This window comes from Oncorhynchus tshawytscha, linkage group LG02 (genome assembly GCF_018296145.1).
Source record: "Oncorhynchus tshawytscha isolate Ot180627B linkage group LG02, Otsh_v2.0, whole genome shotgun sequence".
In the NCBI taxonomy this organism is placed as follows: Eukaryota; Metazoa; Chordata; class Actinopteri; order Salmoniformes; family Salmonidae; genus Oncorhynchus; species Oncorhynchus tshawytscha.
Genome location: NC_056430.1, coordinates 67,229,511 through 67,256,734, shown reverse-complemented (window position 1 = coordinate 67,256,734; position 27,224 = coordinate 67,229,511). Strand labels below are relative to the sequence as shown.

At 43.6% G+C, this 27,224-nt stretch overlaps 2 protein-coding genes across 2 annotated transcripts in view; one reads left to right on the top strand and one right to left on the bottom strand.

Annotated features, from left to right (window-relative positions):
• Positions 1-19,880, bottom strand: part of LOC112264063 (syntaxin-8) — a 43,334-nt gene extending 23,454 nt beyond the window's left edge. The window contains exons 1-6 of the mRNA XM_024440668.2: positions 19,730-19,880; positions 19,045-19,144; positions 17,258-17,352; positions 16,828-16,938; positions 11,816-11,946; positions 9,050-9,142 (exon numbers count right to left, since the gene is read on the bottom strand). Of these exons, the coding sequence (XP_024296436.1) occupies positions 9,050-9,142; positions 11,816-11,946; positions 16,828-16,938; positions 17,258-17,352; positions 19,045-19,144; positions 19,730-19,746 (547 nt within the window). The 5' untranslated portion in view covers positions 19,747-19,880. The remainder of the gene's footprint in view (positions 1-9,049; positions 9,143-11,815; positions 11,947-16,827; positions 16,939-17,257; positions 17,353-19,044; positions 19,145-19,729) is intronic.
• A 1,310-nt stretch (positions 19,881-21,190) lies between these two features.
• LOC112264074 (TBC1 domain family member 24) lies at positions 21,191-26,026 on the top strand. The gene is made up of 8 exons (XM_024440679.2): positions 21,191-21,714; positions 21,977-22,352; positions 22,541-23,197; positions 23,541-23,696; positions 24,462-24,525; positions 24,619-24,717; positions 24,925-25,246; positions 25,582-26,026. The coding sequence occupies exons 1-8, from the start codon at positions 21,192-21,194 to the stop codon at positions 25,758-25,760; spliced, it is 2,376 nt and encodes a 791-aa protein (XP_024296447.2). The 5' UTR covers position 21,191; the 3' UTR covers positions 25,761-26,026.
• The last annotated feature ends 1,198 nt before the right edge of the window (positions 26,027-27,224 follow it).

Below are 27,224 nucleotides of genomic sequence, written 5' to 3'. Positions count from 1 at the left end.
CATGCTTTATGGCATCTATAAAAAATAAAACATTTAAATACAATAAATCGGAGAATTCTCTCTCTCGCTCCCTCCTCTTTATCGCTCTCAGACAAAAACTAAAGCTCTTATCGAGGTCTCTGAGCTGCGTCAGTATTTAAATGGTTAACAGTAGACTGCCACGTGCACAGGGAAAACACGTTGTTTAGCCTCGACCACAATACAGATCTACACAGAGATCGTCTGTGTATTCTTGGTCTGCTGTTTCAGAGCCCAAACTGCATATGAATCATGGGACGTGCCTGAGATGAGAGGAACGGCAATACTGTGTCACCCAAAACACAAACTATTCCAACGTGTATAACACATGGAAAAGCCCCGACCGATGCCAGGTATGACCCCTTTTTCCCCAGTGTCGCTATATAATACTGTTAAATGTGTGACTGGAGAATCAGCCTATTGGCACTTCTCCAGTTCAGCCACATAAATAAACATTGGACACTCATTTAGGTATGTGGCCTTTCTTCCCAAACCATCATTGGCAGAGGAGTCCATGCATTGGGTTAACATCTCTTTAAATCACTAGATGGTTGAGGTAGTACTACACAAGCCTGGTCCCAGATCTGTCCGTGCTATCATGTGCGGTCGCGCCAATGACCACAGGAGTTAGCAAGACGGCACAAACAGATCTGAGACCAAGCTAAGGTACTACTACACAACCTGAAGAAGTTCCAGAGTTCCAAACTTGGACTTCCATGAAAAGGATATGACTTAATCAATCCTGACGGTTGCGTTGAATTGTACTCTTTAATACATGAATGGCAGTTTGCAGCATAGCTCTCTCCTCTCTCCTCCAGCTGGACTGTCTTTGTGATCCCATCCTGACCACCACATCTTTGTCACAAACCCCCTCTGGAAAAAAAGATAGGAGAAACCGACCAAACGCCTCACCAGCCATGTGAGAGAGTGCAAGACAAGCAAATGGAACCTCAAAGAAGAAGCCATTGGGAAGTGAAACTAGTGAGACCATTTGCAAGATCAGAGACATGGCACATGACATTCCATTTGCTGGCCTTGCAAAGAAGATGAAGCTGTGCGAAGAAGTGAAAAGAGTGAATCAATCTCACAGGGAAAACTTAAGTAGACGTTTGAATGATGAAGCTACCTTCTCCAGAATCCCTTTGAGTTCCCACACGCTAATTTGCTAGCGGTCGCAAACCGAAGATCATTCATCACCATGTGGTCGCTTGCCCTAACCTGAATCCCCTTCACCACCTCATTGTTACTTTGTCCCCTTCCACTCTGCCGTAGTGACACTGTGCCCCAGACACAGACGGATGCAACTACCATCAGGTGGGACAAGGAGATGGCATATGATCGATCGTGTCCAGGTCAGGTATTTGTCAAACAGGAGGCCCGTCTAGCATTTTCCCGCCTTGGCTATTTTTTGTCACTCGATCACAGAGCAGTGTCATTATGAATGGGGTGGGCAGTGAATTCACATTCCTACAGCAGCGCTAGTCTGCACAGTAGACATTCCCAGATAATGTAGACATTATCCTGGATAATGACGTAATTTCAACCAGCTTCTCCCGCTGGATTGGTTGTTCCCAGTTCTTGCTCAATTACAACTTGATCACATTTGTCAGATGATCTCTATGAGAAAGAAGCAGGAGAGAAGCGTAACTGCTGTGAGATATTCAAAATACGTCATTTCAAATGTCCTTTCCCCCAAAGGCTATTAAAATGACTGCATATGGAAAGACCTGTGCTGCCCACCACCTTCTCGCTCAGAGTTCTGTCCACAAACCTCTGGCAAGTTCCCAGGCCTTTCAGAAAATATTTTCCATCTGAGTCAGAAGTTTAGAGTGTCACAGTCACCAAGTGGGCATGAACCCGGTTATACAAGCTGAGGCAGACCCTATGTACTGATCCAGGACCAGCTTACCCTCCCCAAATCCTAACCTTAATTATAAGGAAAGAAAATGTTAAACTGACCTTAGATCAGTGTCCCTACTCTGACCTATAAACACCCGACTCAGAGGAAGTGACTAAATATGTACATGCTCTGAGACTGTTACAGAAAGGAGGGCTTTTTCAGAACACCTTCAGAGAAGGGAGAGATTTGTGGTAAATAACAGTAGTGTGACTCAAGTCAAATTAGGCTATTCTTCAATGAGAGAGGGTACAACACGGCAGCCAGCAGTAGCACTTGACACATTCAGCGTTCCAAAGCCCCATAACACTGAACCTGAAAACTGTCCGTGAACCACCAACAGACTTGTTTTAAGGTGTTAGAATTGACGTATACAAGGTGTATTTTCTTATATCTAGTACATGAAGAATCCTCCCTATGTCCAACTCTGTGGGGCAGACTCGTGTCAAACTCCAGCCACCAAGTCAGTTGGTCATATCCACTCTCAGTAACTGCTACTCAAAGCTCAGTGACACCAGACAAAAGTCGGGCGTGTCTTCATGTATGACGACACCCATTTTCGTGACACGAACACCACCCCCACCGCTCCTTCCTCATCCCTAAGCCCTACTAAGTTGTTACCTGACCACCCTACCGTTGGCTCGCAGCTGGAGCAAAGAGGACGGGTGATAAATCAATCGTCGACTTCGCCCCGGCAACCCGGCTCCGCCTCAACGCCGAGCGCCGCCATTAGCGTACGTTTATTTGTTCGCGGGACTGTTTCTCTGAAGAGTGTGACCAAGAGCTCTGTTCTCCACAGCCAGGGTTGACCACCCAACTGGTGAGGTCACTGGTCCTCCAGCAGTTCTAACCAAACAGTCCAGAATGTTCCCCGGGTTCCACTATTTATTTGGACCTCATTAGAGTTCCCCGGCTGCGTCTCTGATGATGCAGCAGCGAATCAATGACGTAATTATTAGTGGGAAATAACAGACTAATGGCTATGTCATAGAAACATATCTCCCTTTTTTCCCCCAGCATAAAGAGTCCTTTACAAAGAGAGAGGGTGGTAGTTGTTGCATACTATTGAGGCCTAGAGATGGCACACAGATCTGCGACGAGGCTATCTTGCTAGGTCCTATATACAGTATGGTCATTGTCATGCCAAACAACCATAAGAGTTGGCTATACAGCACAAACAGATCTGGGACCAGGCTAGTGCATAGGCCCATCCTCAACACTGACAATAGACTCCTATTATGACCTGATATGGCTCAAAAAATAAAGAAGTCATCACTTACTCATACAGAACTCATACAGAAATGGATACACGTCTAACAATCTTAGCAAGTGTCCGACATAACAATCCTGGATGTTTAGGCCACATGTATCTGTTCAACGTGATCTTCCTTCTGGATCTTTCCGTCATCTTCCACCGGCAGATCTCAATCTAAATGAAGTTTTGTTTCTCTCTCTCTCTGGTCTGAATGAGCTCACTTCTGTACAAAAATATAGTCGCCTAACAGAAAGATATGGACACCGTGTTGCCTAGCGATGTTGAAATCCACTCAGAGTGTTATTAGTAAAACAGAAAAAGACCCAGGCAGGAGTACACGCAGAGGTCACGGCTGGGATATTTGATGTGCAAAGCGGCGAGCAGCACATTTTGGCGGAGTCGTCGCAGGGCCGCAGTCTATTTATTAAAGTGGAGAAGAGGTGGAGGACAGGAAAGAAAACAGAACAAACAGCAATGACTGATTCCTCTGAAAGGTTTGTGCGTGGGGAATTTCAAGGGGATCGGCTTAGCGGGAAACTTTGTTGATTAAATAGCATCAAACAGCGTGTGGAAAATAAATGAACTCATCCATCCATTTGATCAGCCCATGTCGACTATGTTGGATTTTTTAATGAGGCTTGTAATCGGGAAGATAGACAAACCCTGGAATGAAAGGGTGTGTGTGTGGTGTGTGTGTGTGTGTGTGTGTGTGTGTGTGTGTGTGTGTGTGTGTGTGTGTGTGTGCACGTACGCTTAACCACACACCCTCCTTTCCCTGGTTATTCCAACCAAAGTGAGGGTGTATTGTGGAAAACTAGTCCCTACAGCTGGAACCCTCCACAGCCCCGCGAAAAGACCCACTTTTACAAGACTGGCCGTCACTCATAATCACAGACCACTGTGACACGGGCTGATGTCATTGTTCCAGACCCGAATCAGAGAAATATCAACACCAATAAAGTCAAACAATGTTGATTCTAGCAGCAAAAACCTTCATTTCGTTGATATAGAACATTTAGTGAGACGCACAGGGACATTTTCTGCCACATTGAATTTGGAAATAAAAATATGGTTGATTTACGCCACATCATGTCAGAAATATGAACAGGCCTGGTGATGACACACATCATAAATAATCTTCACACCCAAAAACGTAGATTGACTTTTTCTTTTTATAGGTATTGAAGAAACAGAACAAAAAGAGGGAAAATCTACTGTCCAAATGGGAAAAAGACTTTCTTGTCTTCACAGATCACACCTGCAAAGCCTGGGGATTAAAACTGCTACTACTTTGCTCAACCCTTTCTCACCGTTCATTGTAGAGTCACAGTGTTTTTTAAGACAGGGATGCAAGAGAAACCGAGGGCCTTGGGTTCATTTCTTAAACTCATAACAGGTCACCTTCACTGATGACCCTGGCTTCAAGCTCTTTCCCAAAAAGGAGCCGACTGCAACCTCCACTGCACTCAGGTCAGAGGCTAGCCCCGAGCACAGAGCTTAATCTATTTACAGGGAAACACTGCAACAGGACTGAGATCAGAAGAAAAACAGAACCCCTAAAAAGACAGAGAAAGGGAACACTCAAACTGTCGGAGTCTAGGCTTTTCAAATGAAATCAATTTTCCTTGCCTCTCCAAAAGCATTATGCTAGCCTGTTACTTTTACGTTGTCGATTTTGTCATTTAATACAAGTAAGAAATGAAGCACCTACAAAGCGGTACGACGCAATAATACGGGTCACTTAAGTACAACTCGGCAAGAAAAACATTCCAAACGCTTATTCCCACGAAGTATGCAGAAAACATTAACTGAACCTCTGTGTCTCATATAAGGGCATATAATGCATTAACTGTTCTGTTAGGTTGTGTGTGTGTGTGTGTGTGTGTGTGTGTGTGTGTGTGTGTTCCCTGAGTGTGTGCGTGCCTGCAGGCCCGCATTCCATCATGCATTTGGGTATATAGCCCTATAGCTTAAAGACCTTTTTAAAACACCAGCACATCCTTAATTGTACCATCAAATACAGTATGCCCATCAGAACCTGGGTGGTATGATGTCTTTAGGGTGGCATGGCTTGGTTTGGTGTGGATTCAAGTCACCCACCAGTTTCTCCAGCCTGCAGCCACGGCGTCCTCTACCCCAGCACCCTGCAAGGCCTGCGGGGCCCTATGCAGACCGTCCCGCCCCTAAATCAAGCAAGGGAACTCTCAGGCTAACAGCAATCAGTATGCCTGGCTGTTTGAAGTCCTTCCTTGGCCTCCCCTGCTCACCACGCTGTGTGATATATCCTCTTTTTTCCACCTGTCCCACACCTCTTCTGGGACCATGACATCTCAGCCATAACTCACAGAGAGGAGAGAGAGAAGAAGGAGTGGAGAAAGAGGAGGTGGAGAGAGGAGGGAGAGGGTAGGGGAACAGAGAGAGGGAAGATGGGAGGAGGCAGAGGAGAAAGAGAGAGGAGGTCGAGGTGGACGAGGCAGAGGAGGTAGAGAGGAGGCAGAGAGAAAGAGGGAAAAGTAGAGCCAGAGAGAGAGAGAGAAAGAGGAAAGAGGGTTAAAGAGAGGTTAACGCCTCGATCACACCCATAGCGTCACTAGGCAAAATGGTACGATGCATCACCGGGATATGTGTGCAACAAACGTTCAACATTCGCCTTCTGCTACCATTTCTGCCAAGGCGTCTACGCACACAGATTGACGCATACGTTCGATAAATCCAGCGTATGAAGCCACACAGAACGCACTGCAACTGCCTCCGCAACGCAATGGCAAGTGCAGCGCTCCGTTGGAAACTAATGTACTTCTGGTGTACCAAAATGCAACGACACTGTCGGTGGGATCGAGGCGTAAGGAGAGAAAATACAGAGAAGGGAGAAGAGAGGGGCAGAGGTAAAGAGGGGAGGAAGAGAGAAAGCGAGGGAAGCCTGTAGGCTCCAGAGCCCTGAGGGCCTGTGTGAGAGACCGGGTGAGTAATAGTCAGTTGGTCTCGTGAACTCTGAGCCCCACTGTAAATTCAGATGGGAAGCCGGTGGAGACTGCAGGATGTTGGACTGATCCACTATTGGATCCCCCCATCTCATCCCTCTGTTTATCACCTCTATGTAATACCCCCGGGGACAGGCATACAGGTGGGCCAGTCCGTGAGACCAGGCAGGCCTCCTAACACTCTTATTTGCCGGGTTTGGTTTCAATTTCAACCAGGCGGACCTGGTTAGAGGTTCGAACATGCACAGGGGACTAGGCGGCGTTTGGAGATGCATTCGGTCGTGATCGAAAATATGGAAAGAGTGAAAGAGAGTCGTTATCAAAAACTTTGGATAAAGTGCACTTTAGGGGAATGTGGACTGCCTAGCTAAAATATCAAAGCCACTTTGTATCAGGGCTGAAGTGTTCAATCGCCTGCTCCGCTCGCTTGCTGCCGGGGCATCGGGTCCGGACTCTCAGTTAAACTCACCGTCGTCGCGTCAGACGATCTGCCGCTCCGAGGTCTTTTGTTATTGGAAACACTGACGCCACGCACTTAAAAGAAGAAACGCGAAAAGAGAATAACACGTCGGTTCGGACTCTGAGGATTGAAGGGGAACCAATGATCCTTCTCTAGCTCAATAAGGTAAGAGGAGAGCAGGCTGAAACAATCAAACCGTAGCTACCCTCTGACTCGGGGAGGATCGCAGGCCAAACGTCTACTGTTTGTTCCCAGCAGCAGAAGGGAAACTCGTTTTTGTTTCCATCTCAAAAGGTCATTCGATTACACATCCCTGCGGGATCTGTTTCAGCACAGCCCCAGAAAAGGACCATACAAAGTCATCTGACCGAACTTGGAACTGGCCATCTAAAATAAACACACTATAAATAAATTGAAATATGCATTGAATATTCATAGGTGTCCACCAAAACGGCTGAAGAACATAAACAAAGTGGTGTGATTTTGGGGCTATGGCTTCATCCGCTCCTCTCCGTTAGGACTAACAAAATAACTAAGAAGCTGTTTAACATTATTGGGATATAGCCTACATTTATAATGTCCCAGAGGAAGGAGTCTGGGCTCTTTAGGGAGAGAACATCAATCATGTCATCACATTGTGCTCATGGCGGGAGAAAGAAAAGCACCATTTAGTCCAACGGTCCACTAATTGTCTGGCCCGCGGGGGTTGTGGCGTTGTGGTGCGGCCCGGGAACATGCCAAGAACAGCAAGCAGGAACTAATGAACTCTGTGCAACGTTCCTCTATCAGACCACTAAGCCCACTCACTCTATACGCTCTACAGTCAATATACAGTGACACCAAGCCTGATAGAAGTCCATCTCGATCTTCCTCTGCCCCCTATAGGCTTTGGGTGTCCTCCACACGTCAAGAGGGCCCTAACATATTCTGTTCTCAGAAAACATCGCTTTGAAAGGAGACAAAGGCCAAAAGTGGCAAGTGATATATTATATATAAATATATATATATTTTTTTTTAAAGGCCCAGTGCAGTTAAAAACTATATTTCCTGTGTTTCATATACATTTCCACACTAGGTTGGAATAACACTGTGAAAATGATGATAATGCCCTTTTAGTGTAAGAGCTGTTTGAAAAGGCAGCCTGAAATGTCTGCCTGTTTGGACTGCCTGGTGATATCACCAGGTTGTAAATTAGTTAATAGACCAATAAGAAACAGATTCCCAAACCTCTCTGCCAATAACAGCAAGTTTTCAGTTTTCCCCTCCACACTCAGAACACTCCCAGACAGTCCTAGCAAAATTGTTTAAGAAATTGTTCTTTGCTACAAAGGTGTTTCTGTTCATTTTAGTTTTTTAAAAATTGAAAACAATCCTGGTAAGGTACTTAAATGTTACCCAGAAATTACAAAAACGGCTGCATGACCTTTAAAACGAATAATCAGGCAAAACTGGAGTCTCTTGAGGATACAACTAAGAAATGTGTAGTTGAGATGGAGAGTGTACAGTTGAGGAAACAATGAGATCTAATGGTCCTGTGAGAGACGGTTGAGGAAACAATGAGATCTAATGGTCCTGTGAGAGACGGTTGAGGAAACAATGAGATCTAATGGTCCTGTGAGAGACGGTTGAGGAAACAATGAGATCTAATGGTCCTGCGAGAGGCGGATGATGACTATCTGGCATCCTACAACCTTTTCTCAAGTGCCTCCATCTGTAGACGAACCGGAGCGATATGCTCAGACCTGCCTTCTGCCCGCCGCCTGCCTCCTATGACAGAGCTATTTACAGCAACACAGCCATTACCTCAAAGCGGATCTGATTCCAGGACAGCACTTGACTCTCTCCGCAAACGCATTAAAGCAGTGTGCCAGGGAGCTCACATTCCTCCTAACCAGACTATACAGCCTGACACAGTCACAGATCCACCCCCAGCAGAGCTCTTCTAGAAGGACGGCTGGACGTTTTCTGAGAGCTCACCGCGAGGTCACTTTAACAATAGAGATGCATCGTTTACGTCCCAAATGGCACCCTATTCCCTATATAGTGCACTATTTCTGACCAGGATCTGGTGAAAAGTAGTGCACTGTGTAGGGAATAGGGTACCATTTGGGATGAACACTTTATTTAATTCTGTGACTCTGACCAAGGTGGCTTGGAACACCTGTAAAGGGTACTGACCCCTGTTCCATGACTGAAATAATAGCGTGTCTGATTGATTTCACACAGTGGTTTGGAGTAAGGTGTGGCTGGTCTGGTGTGTGGCTGGTAGAACTATGCATGAACTACATACACCCTTCCCTTGTTAGGGAGACACATACACAATATGATAAAGAGCTTGTGTCTTACTGTTGGGGTGAAAGGTAGGGTGGACTTATCTGATTGACGCAGAGTAGGTCGTAGAAGCAATAGCAGACACACACACACACACCCATCCTTACCATTCTGCCCGTCCAGCTCGTTGCCTATATCCTGACCCATCAGCTTCTGTCGGCTGATGACGGCAGCTAACGCGTCCAACCCAGCATCCTGAACTGTTCAGAGAGAGGGAGAGAGACAAAGGGGTTAACTCAGCCCTGTTCAGCATGATAGAGAGAGACAGACAGAAATAGAGAGGTGCTCCATAAGAGAGAGACCTATACATTATAGCAGGGTTCCCCAACTGGCGGTCCGTGGACCGAATTTGGCCAAAGGGGGATTTTATTTGTCCCTCCAACTTTTCTGAGCAAAAAAAATGATAAATCCTGCAAAGGTAAGCGTTGATACTATGATGACAACCTGATGTTTCCTCAAAAGTATATATCTACAGTGCCTTCAGAAAGTATTCAAACCCCTTGACTTTTTCCACATTTTGTTGTGTTACAGCCTGAATTTAAAATGGATTAAATTTAGATTTTTAGGGCACTGGCCTACACACACAATACCCATTTTTTAAATACATTTTATGTTAACAAATTAATAAGAAATGATAACTAAAATGTCTTGAGTCAAGTATTCAACATATTTGTTATGGCAAGCCTAAATATGTTCAGGAGTAAAAATGTGCTAAACAAGTCATATAATAAGTTGCTTGGACTCACTCTGTGTCCAAAATAGTTTTTAACGTGATATTCGAATGATTACCTCACCTATGTACCCCACACATACAATTATCTGTAAGGTCCCTCAGTCGAGCAGTGAATTTCAAACACAGATTCAACCACAAAGATCAGGGAGGTTTTCCAATGCCTTGCAAAGAAGGGCACCTATAAAAAATAAATAAATACATTTAAAAAACACACATTTAATATCCCTTTGAGCATGGTGAAGTTATTAATTACACTTTACACCCAGTCACTACAAAGATACAGGTGTCCTTCCTAACTCAGTTGCCGGAGAGGAAGGAAACCGCTCCAGGATTTCACCATGACTTTAAAACAGTTCCAGAGTTTAATGGCTGTGATAGAAAACTGAGGATGGATCAACAACATTGTAGTTACTTAAAAAAATAATTAATGTGCAATTATTTTACAATCCAGGTGTGAAAAGCTTACCCAGAAATACTCACGGCTGTAATTGCTGCCAAAGGTGATTGTAACTTTTTCCACTTTGACAGAGTATTTTGTGTAGATCATTGACAAAATAAATTACACTTAAATCCCACCTTGTTGTAGCACAACAAAATGTGGAAAAAGTCAAGGGTGTGAATACTTTCTAAAGGCCCTGTATATATTTGTATTTATAAGACTGTAAAAACACCACCAAATCAGCTCTAAGGGATCTTCATTTTGGAAATCTGTTCCAAAGTATTCACACTCATCATAGAGAGAGATACGTGATCGTATACAAATGTAAGCAAGGTTTGAAAATATGAGGTTTTAGTGAAATATATCTGTTTTGGCTTCTTGCGGTCCATTTGCGGTCTACAAATGATTTGTAATTGCGTTCCGTCCCCCTGACCATCCCCTCAAGAAGAAACAAAAATGGTCCCATAGCTGAATCTAGTTGATGATTCCTGAATTATACAGTTCATCAATAAACAACCCACAATTAGGAAAACCCCATTCAACTCACATACAAATACTCTACAGCACATTACGCATCCACACAAAAATGTGTCAGATGTAGCAGCGGAGAGGTGGTAAAACTATAAAGACATGCCGAAATTCTTCTTTAATGACTCATTGGTAGAGAGAGAGAGCAATTTTGTGATTTCACAGGGCAACCATTTGGTGAGTAGGAATGACGCCATTGGGGTTCAGCACTGGGGAGCAACACTAGGGGGCAGCGTGCCACAGGTGACTCACAGCACTTAAAACACACACACACGACAAAGACATGCCTTTACGCACAAACAAACAAACACACACACACACACACACACCTCAGCCTGACTTCTGTTATTCTAACTGTTCTAACTATACTCGGTGAAAAAGGAGAGGGGGGCAGCTGAACAGTGACTTTGTGAAAGAGACGGATACATAACTTGTGGGAAGCTATCATTCTCTATCACAATTTTACAGAGGAGTGGTGTTACACTGAGTTTGTCCAGGTTATTATATGTGCTTCATGGGGTTCAGGGAATTGGTGAGGAGAGGAGAAGGCCCTTTGTCTCTAAATTTGACACAGACACCACCACAGGAATCTGTGAGACCACAGATTTGGTTGCTCACTATAGGCCCTAAACTTACATCCGGAACTCCCAATGGGGGCTCAAAACCTTGATGCGGTTTCACTGTATCCCCACAATACTGACAAACTGAAAATAGCCAGATCGCAGCCAGAACCGTAATGGAGACATAACAGAGGAGACTCATGTGGAGTCAGGTGAACTGTACTAGGATCAGCCTGGATGTTGCAGTTACAGTGCATGTGGGAACAATTTAGGAACTGGGAGAGGCTGGAAATCGAATCTGCTGAATGTGAGTTACTGTGTTCACCTCATCCTGTGACCGTGTGGATATAGTTATCAAGGTGTAGCCTCGAGGAGGACCGCCACCTCTGTGTTTCCTACTAGAGGCACTGATCACAGGTCAGTTTTGCATGGGTGAAGTTAGGCCTCTGAAGGTACAAGCTGATCCTAGATCTAATCAGGGGTGTATTCAGAGTCAGTGATGTGAAACGTTCGGACTGTTGTAGACAGATATACAATGAATAGAGCTGACAACACCCCCTAGTCTACCTGACAGTTCCACACCATACACTTCTATCTGAACTTTGAACCTTACCCTCGACAATGCGCTGCTGCTGCTGTTTGATCGCCGAGAAGCCCAGGCCCCTGGTCTCCTCTGGCTCGTTGACCAGCCAGGGGTTGGCCGAGGCCCCTCCTTCTCCTCCCGCTCCTGGCATCAGGGTCGACCTGGGAAATGTCACACAACAACATGATCAGCATGCCAAGGGTGGAGAGAACGCACTCCCTGTACCTGTCAATCACCTGACCGGGACACACGTCGGAACTACCGACACGCACCGTCAACCCTCGGCTTCGCAAACAAACACGGTACAATGGACACAAGTGCAACCTCTGTGGCAAGCGGTTACATCTGTAACACTCATGTTACTCATCTGATGTGGACTTGTGTAACAACATGTCCTTCCCTTCAGATGAGACAAGGCTTATTTATTTTCTTGTTTGGTTTTTACGTTCTGAACAAGGAAGCAGATATGTTTAGTTGCTTTAAAAAAAAAACTAGTACCGGCTTGTTCGACATGTAAACACTGCATGCTAATCATACACAGCCACGGGCCCTCAAGTTTACAGTTGTGTTTCACTCTGACTGACACACACACACGCACACACACAGGCACACACACCAGAGTGCTCTTGTTGTGTTGTGTAGCGCTTAACACTGTTGTGTGGTTTTGAGCTATTTTTCTGTTAATGGGGAAAAGCTGTCTGAGGCTGCCTCAGACCCAGAGATTGTGTTGCGGTGAAGTGTCAAGCTCTCTGTTAGTACAGATAGATCAATCCCGTCCGTCAAGACAGTGTCACCTACTGGTCAGACCCAGCAATTCACCTCAGACAGCGCTGACTGGACTGACTGGAGGACTGGCATTGGCTGTCAGGGGACCTTGGGGGACAGCCATTGGCTGTCAGGGAAATTAGGATTGCAGCCATTGGCTGTCAGAAGTAGGCACTTAAAATCTCCTCCACTTCCCTTAACAAAGCCCATTTACTACATTATCATACAGCTCATCAAATCCTTGTGGTACACTATGTTGAACAGAATGAAAAATATGTCATTGTAGATGTGATTCCAGGCTCATAACAAACCACAATGTCACCAGGTAAAGTAATGGTGTGATCAGAAACCTCAAATAGGTATACTTGTTGACATTGTGAAGTTCCTCTCCTCACGCTGGTATTGGACAGGACAGGTTGTACTAAATTTGAACTCAAAGTTGGTTGTGATGTGTGTCAAGCATGGCGCCATGACGCCACCTCCTTCCTTCCTCTTTCCGAGGGCAAGTGTGTAGTTTGAAGCACCCCATGTCCCTCTCTTTATTCCTTGGCCCAGCTTACTCAGCAGCGGCGGCCAGGGCGAGACAAGGAGGTCGGCAGCCAGCGCTAAGCTAATCTTTCCGACAGGTTTGGTAACTATCCTACTGTGTGGCGGATCTCCACTTCCTCCCGCCGTGTGAAGATTAAAGCTTATCCAATTAACCGCCCACTGGGGCCCGCCAACTTATTAATCAGGCATCTCTGGGCAGCCCGCATCACACTCCACCGCCGCCGAGGACCCAATAGACAGACAGGCCTCTGAGGCTGTAACTTGGACAAGGCCGATTGAACTCATTTCGACATAAAGTCTCTTTATGTAGTGTTGTGGTGGCTCTCTTGTCGAGATGTATGTTTTGTCATATATATATATATATATATATATATATTTTTTTTTTTAAATCCCAGCCCCCGTCCTCTTCAGGAGGCCTTTTGGTAGGCCGTCATTGTAAATAAGAGTTTGTTCTTAACTGACTTGCCTAGTTAAATAAAGGTTAAAACAATTTAAAATAAGGAGAGATTGATAAAGGGAAAAGGGGTGGTAAGGGGCTTGGGGGTGTTCCAAAGAGGGTTGGGGTGCAGTGACCCTTCAAAATGGAGGCGCCACGTCTCTTCTTTGCTTGATTAGAGGCTAATCTCTCTCTAATGTATTGTTTCACAAATAAAATAAGCCCCCTTATCCCGGACCAACCCCTCTCCTCGAAAAAAATGGAACAGCTTAGGTTATCCAAGCGAGGCTAATACCCACCCACCCCAAAGACCACACACTGAGTGCCAGGTCTACCTACCCACTCTTCCCCACCCCCTCTCAAATCATCCACCCACCCCACGTCAGTATCAAAGTACAGAATACACTGTACATCAAAATACAGTACCAGTCAAAAGTTTGGACACACCTACTCATTCCAGAGTTTTTCTTTATTTGTACTATTTTCTACATTGTAGAATAATAGTGAAGACATCAAAACTATGAAATAATGCATACGGAATCATGTAGTAACAAAAAAGTGTTACAAATCCAAACATATTTTATATTTGTAGCCACCATTTGCCTTTATGACAGCTTTGCACACTCTTGGCATCCTCTCAACCAGCTTCACCTGGAATGCTTTTCCAACAGTCTTGAAGGAGTTCCCACATATGCTGAGCACTTGTTGGCTCCTTTTCCTTCACTCTGCAGTCCAACTCATCCCAAACCATCTCAATTGGGTTGAGGTCGGGTGATTGGGGAGGCCAGGTCATCTGATGCAGCACTCCATCACGCTCCTTCTTGGTCAAATAGCCCTTACACAGCCTGGAGGTGTGTTATGCCGTTATCCTGTTGAAAAACAAATGCTAGTCCCACTAAGCGCAAACCAGATGGAATGGCGTATCGCTGCAGAATGTTGTGGTAGACATGCTGGTTAAGTATGCCTTGAAATCTAAAATCACAGACAGTGTCACCAGCAAAGCATCCCCACACCATCACACCACCTCCTCCATGCTTCATGGTGGGAACCACACATACGGAGTTCCTCCGTTCACCTACTCTGCATCTCACAAAGCCAGTGCAGTTGGAGCCAAAAATCTCAAATTTGGACTCATTAGACCAGGACAGGACAGATTTCCACCAGTCTAATGTTGATTGCTTGTATTTCTTGGCCCAAGCTAGTTTTCTTCTTCTTACTGGTGTCCTTTAATATTGGTTTCTTGCAGCAATTCGACCATGAAGGCCTGACTCATGCAGTCTCCTGTGAACAGTTGATAAAGAGATGTGACTGTTACTTGAACTCTGTGAAGCATTTATTTGGGCTGTTAACTAATGAACTTGTCCTCTGCAACAGAGGTAACTTCCTTTCCTGTGGCGGTCCTCATGAGAGCCAGTTTCATCATAGCACTTGATGGTTTTTGCGACTGCACTTTGAGAAACTTGAAAAGTTCTTGAAATGTTCCATATTGACTGGCCTTCATGTCTTAGAGTAATGATGGACTGTCGTTTCTTTTTGCTTATTTGAGCTGTTCTTGCCATAATATGGACTTGGTCTTTAACCAAATAGGGATATCTTTTGTATACCTTTATTTTATTTAATACCACCCCTACCTTGTTATAACACAACTGATTGGCTCAAAAGCATTAAGGAAAGAAAAGCATTCCAGGTGAAGCTGGTTGAGAGAATGTCAAGAGTGTGCCAAGCTGTCATCAAGGCAAAGGGTGGCTACTTTGAAGAAGATAACATATCAAATATATTTTGATTTGTTTAAAACTTATTGGGTTACTTCATGATTCCATATGTGTTACTTCAAAGTTTTGATGTCTTCACTATTATTCTAAAATGTAGAAAATAAATAAATAAAAATAAAGAAAAACCCTGGAATGAGTAGGCGTGTCCAAACATTTGACTGGTACTGTATATTTTCCCGGGGAAACTTGAAACGGTAAGATCACAAGAGTAAGATCAACTGTGTAATTCATTAGATGTCATTTGATTTAGTTATGGGCCACCAATATTTGTAATTGGCTGTGGGATCTATAAAAAGGTTAAAAGCAAGTGTTCCCATCCCTCCCTGCTTTCAGCCCCTAAGTGGATTAATCCAAACAAGAAAGTCTGTGAAACACGTATAAACAGAGCAGTCTCAGATCAGACTAATAAGAAAATAGTTAACGTTTCGAAAGTCTGCAAATTTGATCAATCGATGACCGATCCTGAGTTTTACCACACACGGCCATTCCACTATTCCTGGAAGGTAAATTGAAAACCTCAGTATTATCCCTGTAGCCTGTGTATTATTAAAAGAGCACGATCCTGTCAAATGAATAGGGTTTGACCCTCATTTAATTTCACATACAAAACATGCTCAAAACCTGACAGCGGAAGTCCATGCCGTTACCACTGAGTGAGCGCCATTCATTTCACCTCCTGGCTGTCCAAATATATGTCACCTGGGATGGGGCAGGTCAAGGCCGATGCTGAGTAATGACCGTTTTCCGAAGTGTTTTCCTAAGCTCCTGTACAGAGCTGTCACTACAATTAAGAATAATATGAGAATACAGGATATAGCCAGTGGCATCCAGTGCTTTGATTGGTCCACTGGCAGATGAGGATGACAGGATGAGGATATGAGCTCAGCGGAGAGTGATAAACTATAAACTCTAAAAGCTTGGGTTGCACATCCGATCCCTTTAATTTTTTCACTGAGCCTCAGTGTACCAGTTTCAGGCAGTGCCAAGAGTGTGATCACCAGTGCAAGACAAGCAAAGCCTCTTGATGAATGAGAAACTGAGCGATTTAGAAGTCAACTGCCCTGCGCCGGCCCCAATATGACAGACTAGACAGACTAGACTTCCAAAGGCGTCGAATGGGCTCAGACAAATGGTCGTACGGAAGTCCAAAGACCTTCTTTGCACACAAAGTTAGTGACCGGTGACTTATCCTCAAAAGAAACCGTGGATCCGTTAGACCCTTCAGACACATCTGGGCTGAGACAAAGTCAAGACTCAGATTAATTGGCAGCACTAGCAGATAGAAAGAGATAGTTCTCCGCTGGCCGGACGGGCTTTGGTGCATCACCAATTGCCTATGACCGATGTTCAGATTCTGGTCCATTTACATTCACTTACAATGAGTGGCATATGCTAAAAGGAGACTTAATGAGCAGTGTGTGTGTGTGTGTGTGTGTGTGTGTGTGTGTGTGTGTGTGTGAGCGTGTGTGCGAGCGTGTGTGTATTACTTATACATAATGAGCTGTAAGAGGGAGTAATACCTCGAGAGCTCTGGATGTGTAACATCACCCTTGAACGTGGCATTTAGCTGCTTGTCCCTGGTGACCAGGTCGTCAACAAGATTCTGTCTCCGATCGGCTTCTGACTGCATTCTGGAGAGGATGTTGTGTTAAGGTCAAAAATGTTTGGCCCCACAACATGATTAACAAGGAGTTGGACTATTAGTTTACTATCATTCATCTATAAAGTAACAGACAATGCAAATCACAGATTTTCATTGTAGAGAGTGAAGGATTGATGCAATTTCTTACAAAGCACTGCCCTCTACAGGACCTTTACATACAGGACCTTCACATACAACTACACCGCAGTGTCATGAATGTGAAACCAAACCGGTTTGGTGCACTGTGCTGCGTGTCATCAGTCACATGACCAGGAGGACCAGTGATAATGTTGTGAAAGGAAGGATACATGCACCGAGAGGATGAGGCTCGGAGCAAACTCTCTCTGAGCTGGTTGATGTTTTGTTTCAGCTTCTGCAGCGACGCTCGCAGCGTCATGTTGATCTGGACAGACAAATAAACACTTTTACAATCAATTTCTAAACAGAAATGGTAAAATACAGTAGCTACAGTGCCTTCAGAAAGTATTCACACTCATTTACTTTTTCAACATTTTGTTGTGTTACAGCCTGAATTTAAAATTGATTAAATTTAGATTTTGTGTCACTGATATACACACAATACCCCATAATGTCAACGTGGACTTTTGTTTGTAGAAAATGTTAAAGAGATTAATACAAAATGAAAAGCTGAAATGTCTTGAGTCTACAAGTATTCAACACCTTTGTTATAGCAAGCCTAAATAAGTTCAGGAGTAAAAATGTGCTTAACAAATCAAAGAATAAGTTGCATGTACTATTCCAGTGTTAAATAATAGTGGTTAACATGATTTTTTTTATAACTACCCCATTTCTGTACCTCACACATACAATTATCTGGAAGGTCTCTCAATCGAGTAGTGAATTTGAAGCACAGATTCAACCACAACGACCAGGGAGGTTTTTCAATGCCTCGCAAAGAAGGGCACTGATTGGTAGGTAGTAGCATTTTAAAAAGCAGATGCTGAATGTCCCTTTGAGTGTGGTGAAGTGGTTGATTAGGCATTGGATGGTGTATTAATACACCCAGTCACTACAAAGGTAATGGTGTCCTTCCTAACTCAGTTGCCGGAGAGGAAGGAAACCATTCAGGGATTTTCCCCATGAGGCCAATAGTGATTTTAAAACAGTTACAGAGTTTAATATGGTTGTGATTTCAGAAAACTGAGGATGCATCAACACTGTAGTTACTCCACAATACTGACAAATTACAGAGTGAAAAAAAGGAAGCCTTCACAGAATAAAAATATTCCCAAACAGGCATCCTGTTTGCAACAAGGCACTTAAGTAATAGAGCAAATAAATTAACTTTTTGTCCTGAATAGAAAGCATTATGTTTGGGGAAAATCCATCACAACACATCACGGAGTACCACTCTTCATATTTTCTAGAATGGTGGTGGCTGTATCATGTTATGGCTATGCTTGTCATCGGAAAGGACTAAAGGATAAAAATAAATGGAATATAGCTATAATCACAGGCAAAATCCTAGAAGAAAACCTGGTTCAGTTTGCTTTCCACCAGACATTGGGAGATTAATTCACCTTTCAGCAGGACAATAACCTGAAATACAAGGCCAAATATACACTGGAGTTGCTTACCAAGACAACATTGAAAGTTCCTGGTTTGGCCTAGTTAAAGTTGATATAAATCGGCTTGAAAATCTATGGCAAGACTTAAAAATGTCTGTCTAGCAATCATCAACAATCAACTTGACAGAGCTTGAAGAATTTAAAATGAATAAATGGGCAAATATTGTACAATCTAGGTGTGCAAAGCTCTTAGAGACTTAAGCAAAAAGACTGCAAAAGGTGCTTCTACAAAGTATTGAATCAGGGGTTTAAAAGGGAATTATATATTTCTATATTTCATTTTCAAAAGTGTGCCAACATTTCTAGAAACATGTTTTCACTGTCATTATAAGGTATTGTGTGTACAGTAGATGGGTGAGGGAAAACAATATTCAACATATTTTGAATTCAGGCTGCAACACAACAAAATGTGGAGTAAGTCAAGTGGCATGAATACTTTCTGAAGGCACTGCTATATACTTTTGAGTAAACAAATATGTAGTTAAGCAGGTTGTCATCATAGTTACCTTTGCAGGATTCCCTCCTGTCTTCTGTTGTCTGTTTCTTTCATGAATATTCTCTGCAATTTCTTGAACAAGGCGGCAAGTGGCATCATAATTCTGTAACCTACAAAAACCAGGTTGGTATACAATTATCGTGAGTAGTACTATAGTTGAATATGTAGTTAAAATAATTCGTGTATGAACCACTATAATAAAGCCAGTTCAAAAGAAGATGTTGCAATTCTTCAAGGTATAACAATAACAACAAATAAATCAGTTGTAGACAAATTCATTTGGGCTGATTGAGTGTGGCCAACTTTGTCTCGAATTTAGATTAACTGTCATTCAGCACTGGAGACAATTTGTTCCTCATCATAGCTACTAGTAACGTTAGATAAATTAGCTAGCTAGCTCGTTAGCTACTTAAGTCATAACCCTGCGTACAGTATGTTGTTATCGGCGAACATTGCAATTCATTTCGTGTGAACTATCAATGGGAATGATAATATAACATACAGACCGACTCATCGAGTCAAGTCGTATTTAGCTATTTTTTTTAGAAGTAGCCGGTTAAAGGGAAAGGAGTTACTGTTACTAACGTTAACAATCCAGCTAATAACACACATATATAAGTTTGAAGACGTATTTCTATATTTCATCCAACGCTATCTTAAACATACTCATAATGGCCACCTTAAAATCTGCTTACCAGGGATCTTGAGACATGTTAACGAGTTATAATAAATGAATTTGTCGATATTTACTCCATAGATTGTGTGATAATTAGGAGGCACTTCCTGTTTGGGTGTGATGTCAGGAGGGTGTCCTGTGAGTAACAAACGTTCAGTCGTGAATCGTTTACTGCAATGAGAAGCTGATCAAATGAATCCAAATCAATCAATTGTAAAGTTCCTCTCTGACAGAGCTGCTACTGTCCCCAAGTCCCATACCAGATCCACTGTAGCCTGCAAACCAAATGTTCATTCACAGTTTACAAATCTTCTAGTCTCTGTCACTGTGTTGGTGTGTTTCTACCCTCTTAAAATAAGTAAATAAGACAATATCCAAATAATTTCTAATAAATATTATGACTTTATTTGTTTCTATTTATTTATAGAGCTGTGGCTGTGTGGCCTTGGCGACAGCCAGCAATGTAATTACTTTTGTTTTGGTGGAGTAAAGGTCATAAAAGGGCGACATAACCACTGCTCTTGTTTTGTTGTTTTTGAAAAAAAATGTCAACACTGCCCCCTGTTTGTCTAGTGATATGGAAGTCCTTATTGTAACATTATGTGAGGATTATGACACTACTAGTATAAACATACTGTAGGCTACAGATCCTTCAATCATCAAGATAGGATAAGAGTTTGTTTTTCCTCAACAACATGTAAGCCCACATTTAAATAGATCTATTTACAGAGGTTTCTTTGTTTCATAGCAAAACAATGTGTGTTTTGATCAAAACAATATCTGTTGTGTGAAATGATAACCTTTGCTAATTCTAGGAATAGAGGAGCCCATTTGGCACGCCCATGTTTTCCTATAAAACAGTTTCATAGAGCTACTGTATGTTCCTCCAGGAAAAGGGAAGGGAAAGGAAAATTCATTCAACTGAAATGTGTCTTCCGCATTTAACCCAACCCCTCTGAAAAGACTTAGAAAGTAAAATAATCTTTCATGTTTTTGTTAAATGTTGCCATAAACATGCAAATTAACAATAAAATATAAACCCAGATACCAAATACAATATCAGATAAACCCAGGAAGGTAAACTGGTTAAAAGTAGGATACATGCTTTGTGAGAACACTCATTTCTGTATAGTCATGACTTTCACACATATTTTGATACATCTAAATGTGTATCAACATAATAGCATAGGCATTCACTTCCCATATATGGCAATGGAGACTGTCCTTTACACAGTAGCCTATTATCAAATGAAACAATAATAATTTTCCACTTTATTGATGTTTTGATTTCATTACCCTAGTTCATTTGTTGCTGGTGTTGGAAGTTGAAGAAAGGAGGCATTCCTTTTCTCCACAGTAATTGGACTTAAGAATTTTCCACTCGGAATACACAAAAACACTGTAAACAAACCCATATCACTTTCTGTGCCGGTCACCTGACCAACTGACAACTGTGTATAAAACCTACATCCACAGGGCACATGGAAAACATTGGGAAGTATACCACCACTGGAGACTGTCTTGTCATTGATATAGAGGAGAATTTGACATTTGCAGAGGAGAATATTGTACCAGGCAGCATGATCCATGTTTCAAGAACGCCCAAGTTCTCCACTTGTGGGACTATACATTTAGACCCGTCTCCTATGGAAACAACCGCTGACCAGGACCAGGACTTGAGCTCAGCAGCCAGACACAGAAGACCCAGGTCCCATTCCTACTACAGCCCAGAGGACGCCAAAAAGTATGGCGTCGAGACGGCGACAGATGAGAACGTTGTCAGGCCACGCTCCAGGTCTTTCTATAGTTACGAGACGTCTGAGCTCCACAGAGAAGGGAACTTTACCAGGTCCAACGCCATGAGGCCGAGATCCAACTCCCTGGAGAAGAGTGGGGACAGGAAGACGGAGAATAGTGCGGATGGGAATCAGGGGATCATGGCTCGGCTCAACAAGAGATCCAAGTCCAACACCAACAAACACTTGCCATGCAGAGATCTCAATGGTATGCAAATTACAGTATGTTTAAAAGTGTCTGATTCATGTTTATTTGACCATTTATGTTTATTTTTCTATTTTGCCATATTCCTAGTGTTATATGAAGAACAGAGGGGAGAAATGCAGAATATGCACAAACACAGTGTACTTAATACAAAACAAGAATGTTACTGTGGATGGACACAGATCTATAACAATTAACTTATTAAATAATACATTTATTAATTCGGATGTTAGTAGCTAATTTTCTTCCTCCCTCTCTCCAACAGGCAGAAGAGGCAGTCTGAAGGGTGTCCCCATGATGACCATCTCTGAATCAGAGAACTGGGAGATCAGCTCCTGTTCTGGCATGAAGTATGGCCAGTTTGTGGACTGGGAGAAGATCGACCCTGAATCTTCAGAGCGCTACCAGAGGATTCTGAAGTCGGACCACCAGGAGCTGAAGACCATGGGTCGATCAGGGTTCTGGGCCATGCCCCATACACTAAGGGCCAAGGCCTATTATCATATAATTCATGGTATCAACTGCAGGTCCATCAACCCGGATCGAGATCGTTACCAGGATGTGGCCAAGAAGCTCTTCGGGGAGCAGAAGATGAGCACACACCCGTTCCCTGAGTACATGGATGATGGCGTGATCCCTAGGTACTGGCTATGAAGCTATCAGAGAAGAATGGTTCAGATGATCAAATCATGATCAAATTATTTTAGTCATTAAACTTTGATAGGAGAATCTGAAGTTGATCATGCTTTTTCCAATATTACATGTACATTATGTTCTGTTCATAACATGATAACACAGCAAGTATCTTTGTTATTCTTCACACCCCCAGGTACTGCCTCAACGAAGCTGGTCTCAATTCTGTCAAAAAGGTCCTCCTCTGCATCGGCAAGCACTTTCCGGACATCAACTTCTGCCCAATCCTCCCAGCCTTGGTGGCTCTCCTCCTGCATTTCAGCGAAGATGAAGCAGAGTGCTTCCACAGTATCTGTCGCCTTATCGCCTACAATGACCCCAACAAGCGCTACATCGACCAGACATTCCTCACCTACCGGGCCTCCTGCATGACCTTCGGCGACTTGGCCAACAAGTACTGCCGCGGCATCCGCAAGCTCATCGCCAGCTCCCACCAGAACCTCTTTGAGTTCTACTCTGATTGGATCATGTGGATCTTTGCCGACCTCCCCTTCACATACGCTATCAGGGTCCTGGATGTCTATCTCCTGGAGGGTTACAAGGTTCTCTACAGGGTGGCTCTGGCTCTTCTCAGCTTGTACAAGGTCTCGGTTTCGTCTCGTGTCGCCGACGTGGAGGACTTCAGGCGAGACATGAAGAGCTTTGTGGAGAATGTGGCACGTCACTGCACGGTGGAGAAGCTGCTGGAGAGGGCCTTCAGTATCCAGCTGGCCACGCGGAGGGAGCTCAACCTACTGTTCAACGCTAACAAGGACTCACTCATGCAGAAAGGCATCAGTATCCACCAGAAGCGGTGAGTGAGGCTATTGGTCAAGGGAGTTCTTTGAGAAAATGTTTCTACTCTTGATGAACATCTAATTTTTCCACTCTCTGTTAACGGAAAACAAAAGATAGCAAGCCATCACCAAGTCAGCCCTATTCCTCATAGGACGATTATGACAGATTACTTCCAACCCACTTTGTTATAGAGATGCTACCGTTGTTCTACCAAACTATACCTAGATACGGTATCCCTTTGAACTGTAAAACGTTTACAAATCTTTACTTTCTGAGTTCCTTTATATTTATCTGTAATCTGAAGATACGCTTAAAAACAAATATTTACATTCTCAAACTGTTTCTGTTCCTCCATAAAGGCAGTCGTGCCAGGTAGTGGATTTTGACAGCTTCAGCTCCAGCGTTGTCACAGGGACAGAGATGAGGATTGTCTGGGCCTGGATCCCTGAACGCTTTGCCCTCTTCAATCCCAAAAGGCTGTTCAGCACCAACGAACATGGCCGAAGCCTGGCCTCGTAAGTGACTTTTACTGTTTTACCTTAGTAGTGGATCAAGTAGTGAAGACATGTACATTCAGCAGCCCAGAACTGTCTACAGTAAATACAACAGCACAGAGCTGTATAAACTCGCATTAGGGTTCAGTTTCATAATAATGAAAGGCTGTATTGTTAGTATCAGTAACATTTTTGCCTTAAGGTGCATGACCAAATGTTCTCCAGTTCGTATGTGGGAACAGTTCCTGTGACATCGGTTAACAACAGTTATTCATGTCTCTAGAAGTGTTCTGTTGGTCTGTCAGGAGAAAATGTGGTAGATAATATTCATCAGCACTTGCAAATCGTTTTAGAAATGCTCTGAATGCCTATGTCACAATTACCGGCTGTTGTCTCGTCCTAGAGCGCGTCCAAACGTTGAGACGTCAATAGCTATTTTTCTCCACTATGAGGAATCTCTATGCATGTTGACTCTGATGTCCTTCAAAGAGTTTGATTGGGATTCTCTGACTTTCCCTTGTCACTGTGCTGACAAGTACCTGCCTCAGCAGACATGCTTTTTTTAATTGGTTCTAGCCATACACAGGGTGGTCGTGCCAGGATGTGATGACCCCAATTAAAAGTCTGACCCTGACCAGGACGTCACCCCTCAATTGAACTTTGAACTTTCACCCCCCATAAAGACATTCCAAGGGGCTGGGATTGTTGAATAACCATTGTCTAAAAAAGTTTCATTGCTATTGTTCACTGTGAGTGGTTAAAGTAGTTTTTTTTCCTCATTTCAAGATTTTATTCCTGTGTTGAGGGGCATGAGCCAGCGATCTTGCTTCTGAAAACTGTGGATGAAGAGGTGAGTTTACAGTAGCAGAAAACCTTTTTTTGTCTATTTTTTGACACTCAACTAGATTCTATGCAGACTTCTTACCCCTGTGTCACTCCACAGGTCTGTGGTGCCTTCCTGTCGACAGATTTGATTGAGCGGAAAAAGTATGATTCAGAAGAACCTGTGTATTTTGGGACTGGGGAGAGCTTTGTTTTCACGGTGAGAGAAATTGCAATCTACAGATCTGAAAAGGCTGGTTTTGCAAATGTTTTTTCCTTTGATTTTGATCAATTGTGTTAGCGTAAAAAATACTGGTTGAAATCTTTACTGATTGTGCTGTCGAAGAACACAGGCTCCATTCCTTTCCCATGTCAATCAGTCAATGCAGGAACTTAATTGTTCATTCTTAATTCGTTGGTCTTTCAGCTTCGTCCAGGCATGGAGCGCTACCAACGGGCTGTGGTTAACATTACGGCCAAGAGACAACCTTCTCCAGACCTTCGAGCTGCTCGGGTCTGTGTATACACTTCCTCTGGTAAAGAGGACTCCTCCTCTACCCCACTCTCCACCACCTCTACTACCAACCACACCACCCTGACCTGTCCATCCGGGACCCTCCAGGACCCCAGCTACCTGACCATCCCCTTCACCGCCTCCTCCCCCGGACCTCTCTCCCCCTCACCCAAGAGGGCCAAGGAACAAGGGGCCTCCATGTTCATCGCCGGAGACCACGAAAGGCTAGTCATTGGTAAGCTGCTCATATGTAGGCTAAATGGTTTGCTGTTCAGAGTTGTCAGTAGAGCGTCACAAGGAGTGATCAATAACCTTCTGAAACCCGGATAGGCCTGATTGTCTCAGGAGCATTACTGCCACGTACAAGAGTTTTTGCAGCGACTTTGGCGATGGTGGTAGGAAACAGCTTAGGGTTTCTCACATGGCCTATTCTCTGTATCCACCCTTTGTATTCTTTGTGTTGATGTCAACATTACTGAGAAGTGCAGCAGCTAGAAGTGGGCTGCTGTTATTACTGTAAATTCAATGCTGACATATTTTACAGTGAGCGTGATGTGTTTGTCTCGCCAGGTGGCGATGGGGGTCATGCTCTCTGCCTCCAGGCTGATCTGGAGGGGGGCTACACGGAGCGATGTGACACCTTCGAGAGCGCCCCTCTCTGCAAGAGACACTTCAAGATCCGATCACTGGAGGTGTGGGGAATTCAGAACTCTATCTCGTTCTCACACTACTTCTCTTACTGTCATTAAAACAGGAGGCTGACATATGTTTCCCCCTCTTATATGAACCTCCTAATTTCTCCTAATTCCATTGTCCATTTGATTAGACTGTATTTTTCTTAGTTATGTGTGTTGATGACAATGACCCATGGGCTAAACTAAACAGGGTTTTTACAGTGCATTCGGAAAGTATTTACACCGCTTGACTTTTTCCATATTTTGTTACGTTACAGCCTTATTCTAAAATTGATCAAATCATTTTTCCCCTCATCAATCTACACACATAATGACAAAGCGAAAAGAGGTTTTTAGACATTTTTGTAAATTTATTCAAAATAAAAAACTGAAATATAACATTGACAAAAGTATTCACACCCTTTACTCAGTACTTTGTTGAAGCACCTTTGACAGCGATTACAGCCTGGAGTCTTCTTGGGTATGACGCTACAAGCTTGGCACACCTGTATTTGGGGAGTTTCTCCCATTCTTCTCTGCAGATCCTCTCAAGCTCTGTCAGGTTGGATGGGGAGTGTCGATGCACAGCTCTTATTAGGTCTCTCCAGAGATGTTCAAGTCCAGGCTCTGGCTGGGCCACTCAAGGACATTCAGAGACTTGTCCCAAAGCCACTCGTGCGTTGTCTTGGCTGTGTGCTTAGTGTTGTCGTCCTGTTGGAAAGTGAACCTTCACCCCAGTCTGAGGTCCTGAGCTTTCTGGAGCAGGTTTTCATCAAGGATCTCTCTGACTAGTCTCCCAGTCTCTGCCACTTAAAAAAATCCCCACAGCATGATACTGCCATCACCATACTTCACCGTAGGGATGGTGACACTTGGCATTTAGACCAAAGAGTTCAATCTTCATCATCTTGTTTCTCATGGTCTGAGAGTCCTTTAGGTGACTTTTGGCAAACTCTAAGCGGGCTGTCATGTATCTTTTACTGGCTTCAGCTGGCCACACTACCATAAAGGCCTGATTGGTGGAGTGCTGCAGAGATGCTTGTCCTTCTGGAAGGTTCTCCCATCTCCACAGAGGAACTCTGGAGCTCTGTCAAAGTGACCATCGGGTTCTTGGTCACCTACCTGACTAAGGCCAATTTTTCCCCGATTGCTCAGTTTGGCCTGACGGCCAGCTCTAGGAAGAGTGTTGGGGGTTTCAAACTTCTTCCATTTAAGAATGATGGAGGCCACTGTGTCTTTGGGACCTTCAATGCTGCAGAAATTTGGTACCAGATCTGTGCCTCGACACAATCCTATTTCGGAGCTTTTCTGACAATTCCTTTGACCTCATGGCCTGGTTTTTGCTCTGACATGCACTGTCAACTGTGAGACTTTATATAGACAGGTGTGTGCCTTTCCAAATCATGTTCAATCAATTGAATTTATCACAGGCGGACTCCAATCAAGTGGTAGAAACATCTCAAGGATGATCAATGGAAACAGGATGCACCTGAGTTAAATTTTGAGTCTCATAGCAAAGGGTCTGAATGCTTGTGTAAA

What these genes read in the sequence shown, in the direction of transcription:
- LOC112264074 (XM_024440679.2), top strand. Translation starts at nt 21,192, where the DNA reads ATGGAAAACATTGGGAAGTATACCACCACTGGAGACTGTCTTGTCATT. An exon ending in GATGATGGCGTGATCCCTAG is followed by an intron (nt 22,353 to 22,540) that starts GTACTGGCTATG and finishes TCACACCCCCAG; the next exon opens with GTACTGCCTCAACGAAGCTG. An exon ending in CCACGAAAGGCTAGTCATTG is followed by an intron (nt 25,247 to 25,581) that starts GTAAGCTGCTCA and finishes TTGTCTCGCCAG; the next exon opens with GTGGCGATGGGGGTCATGCT.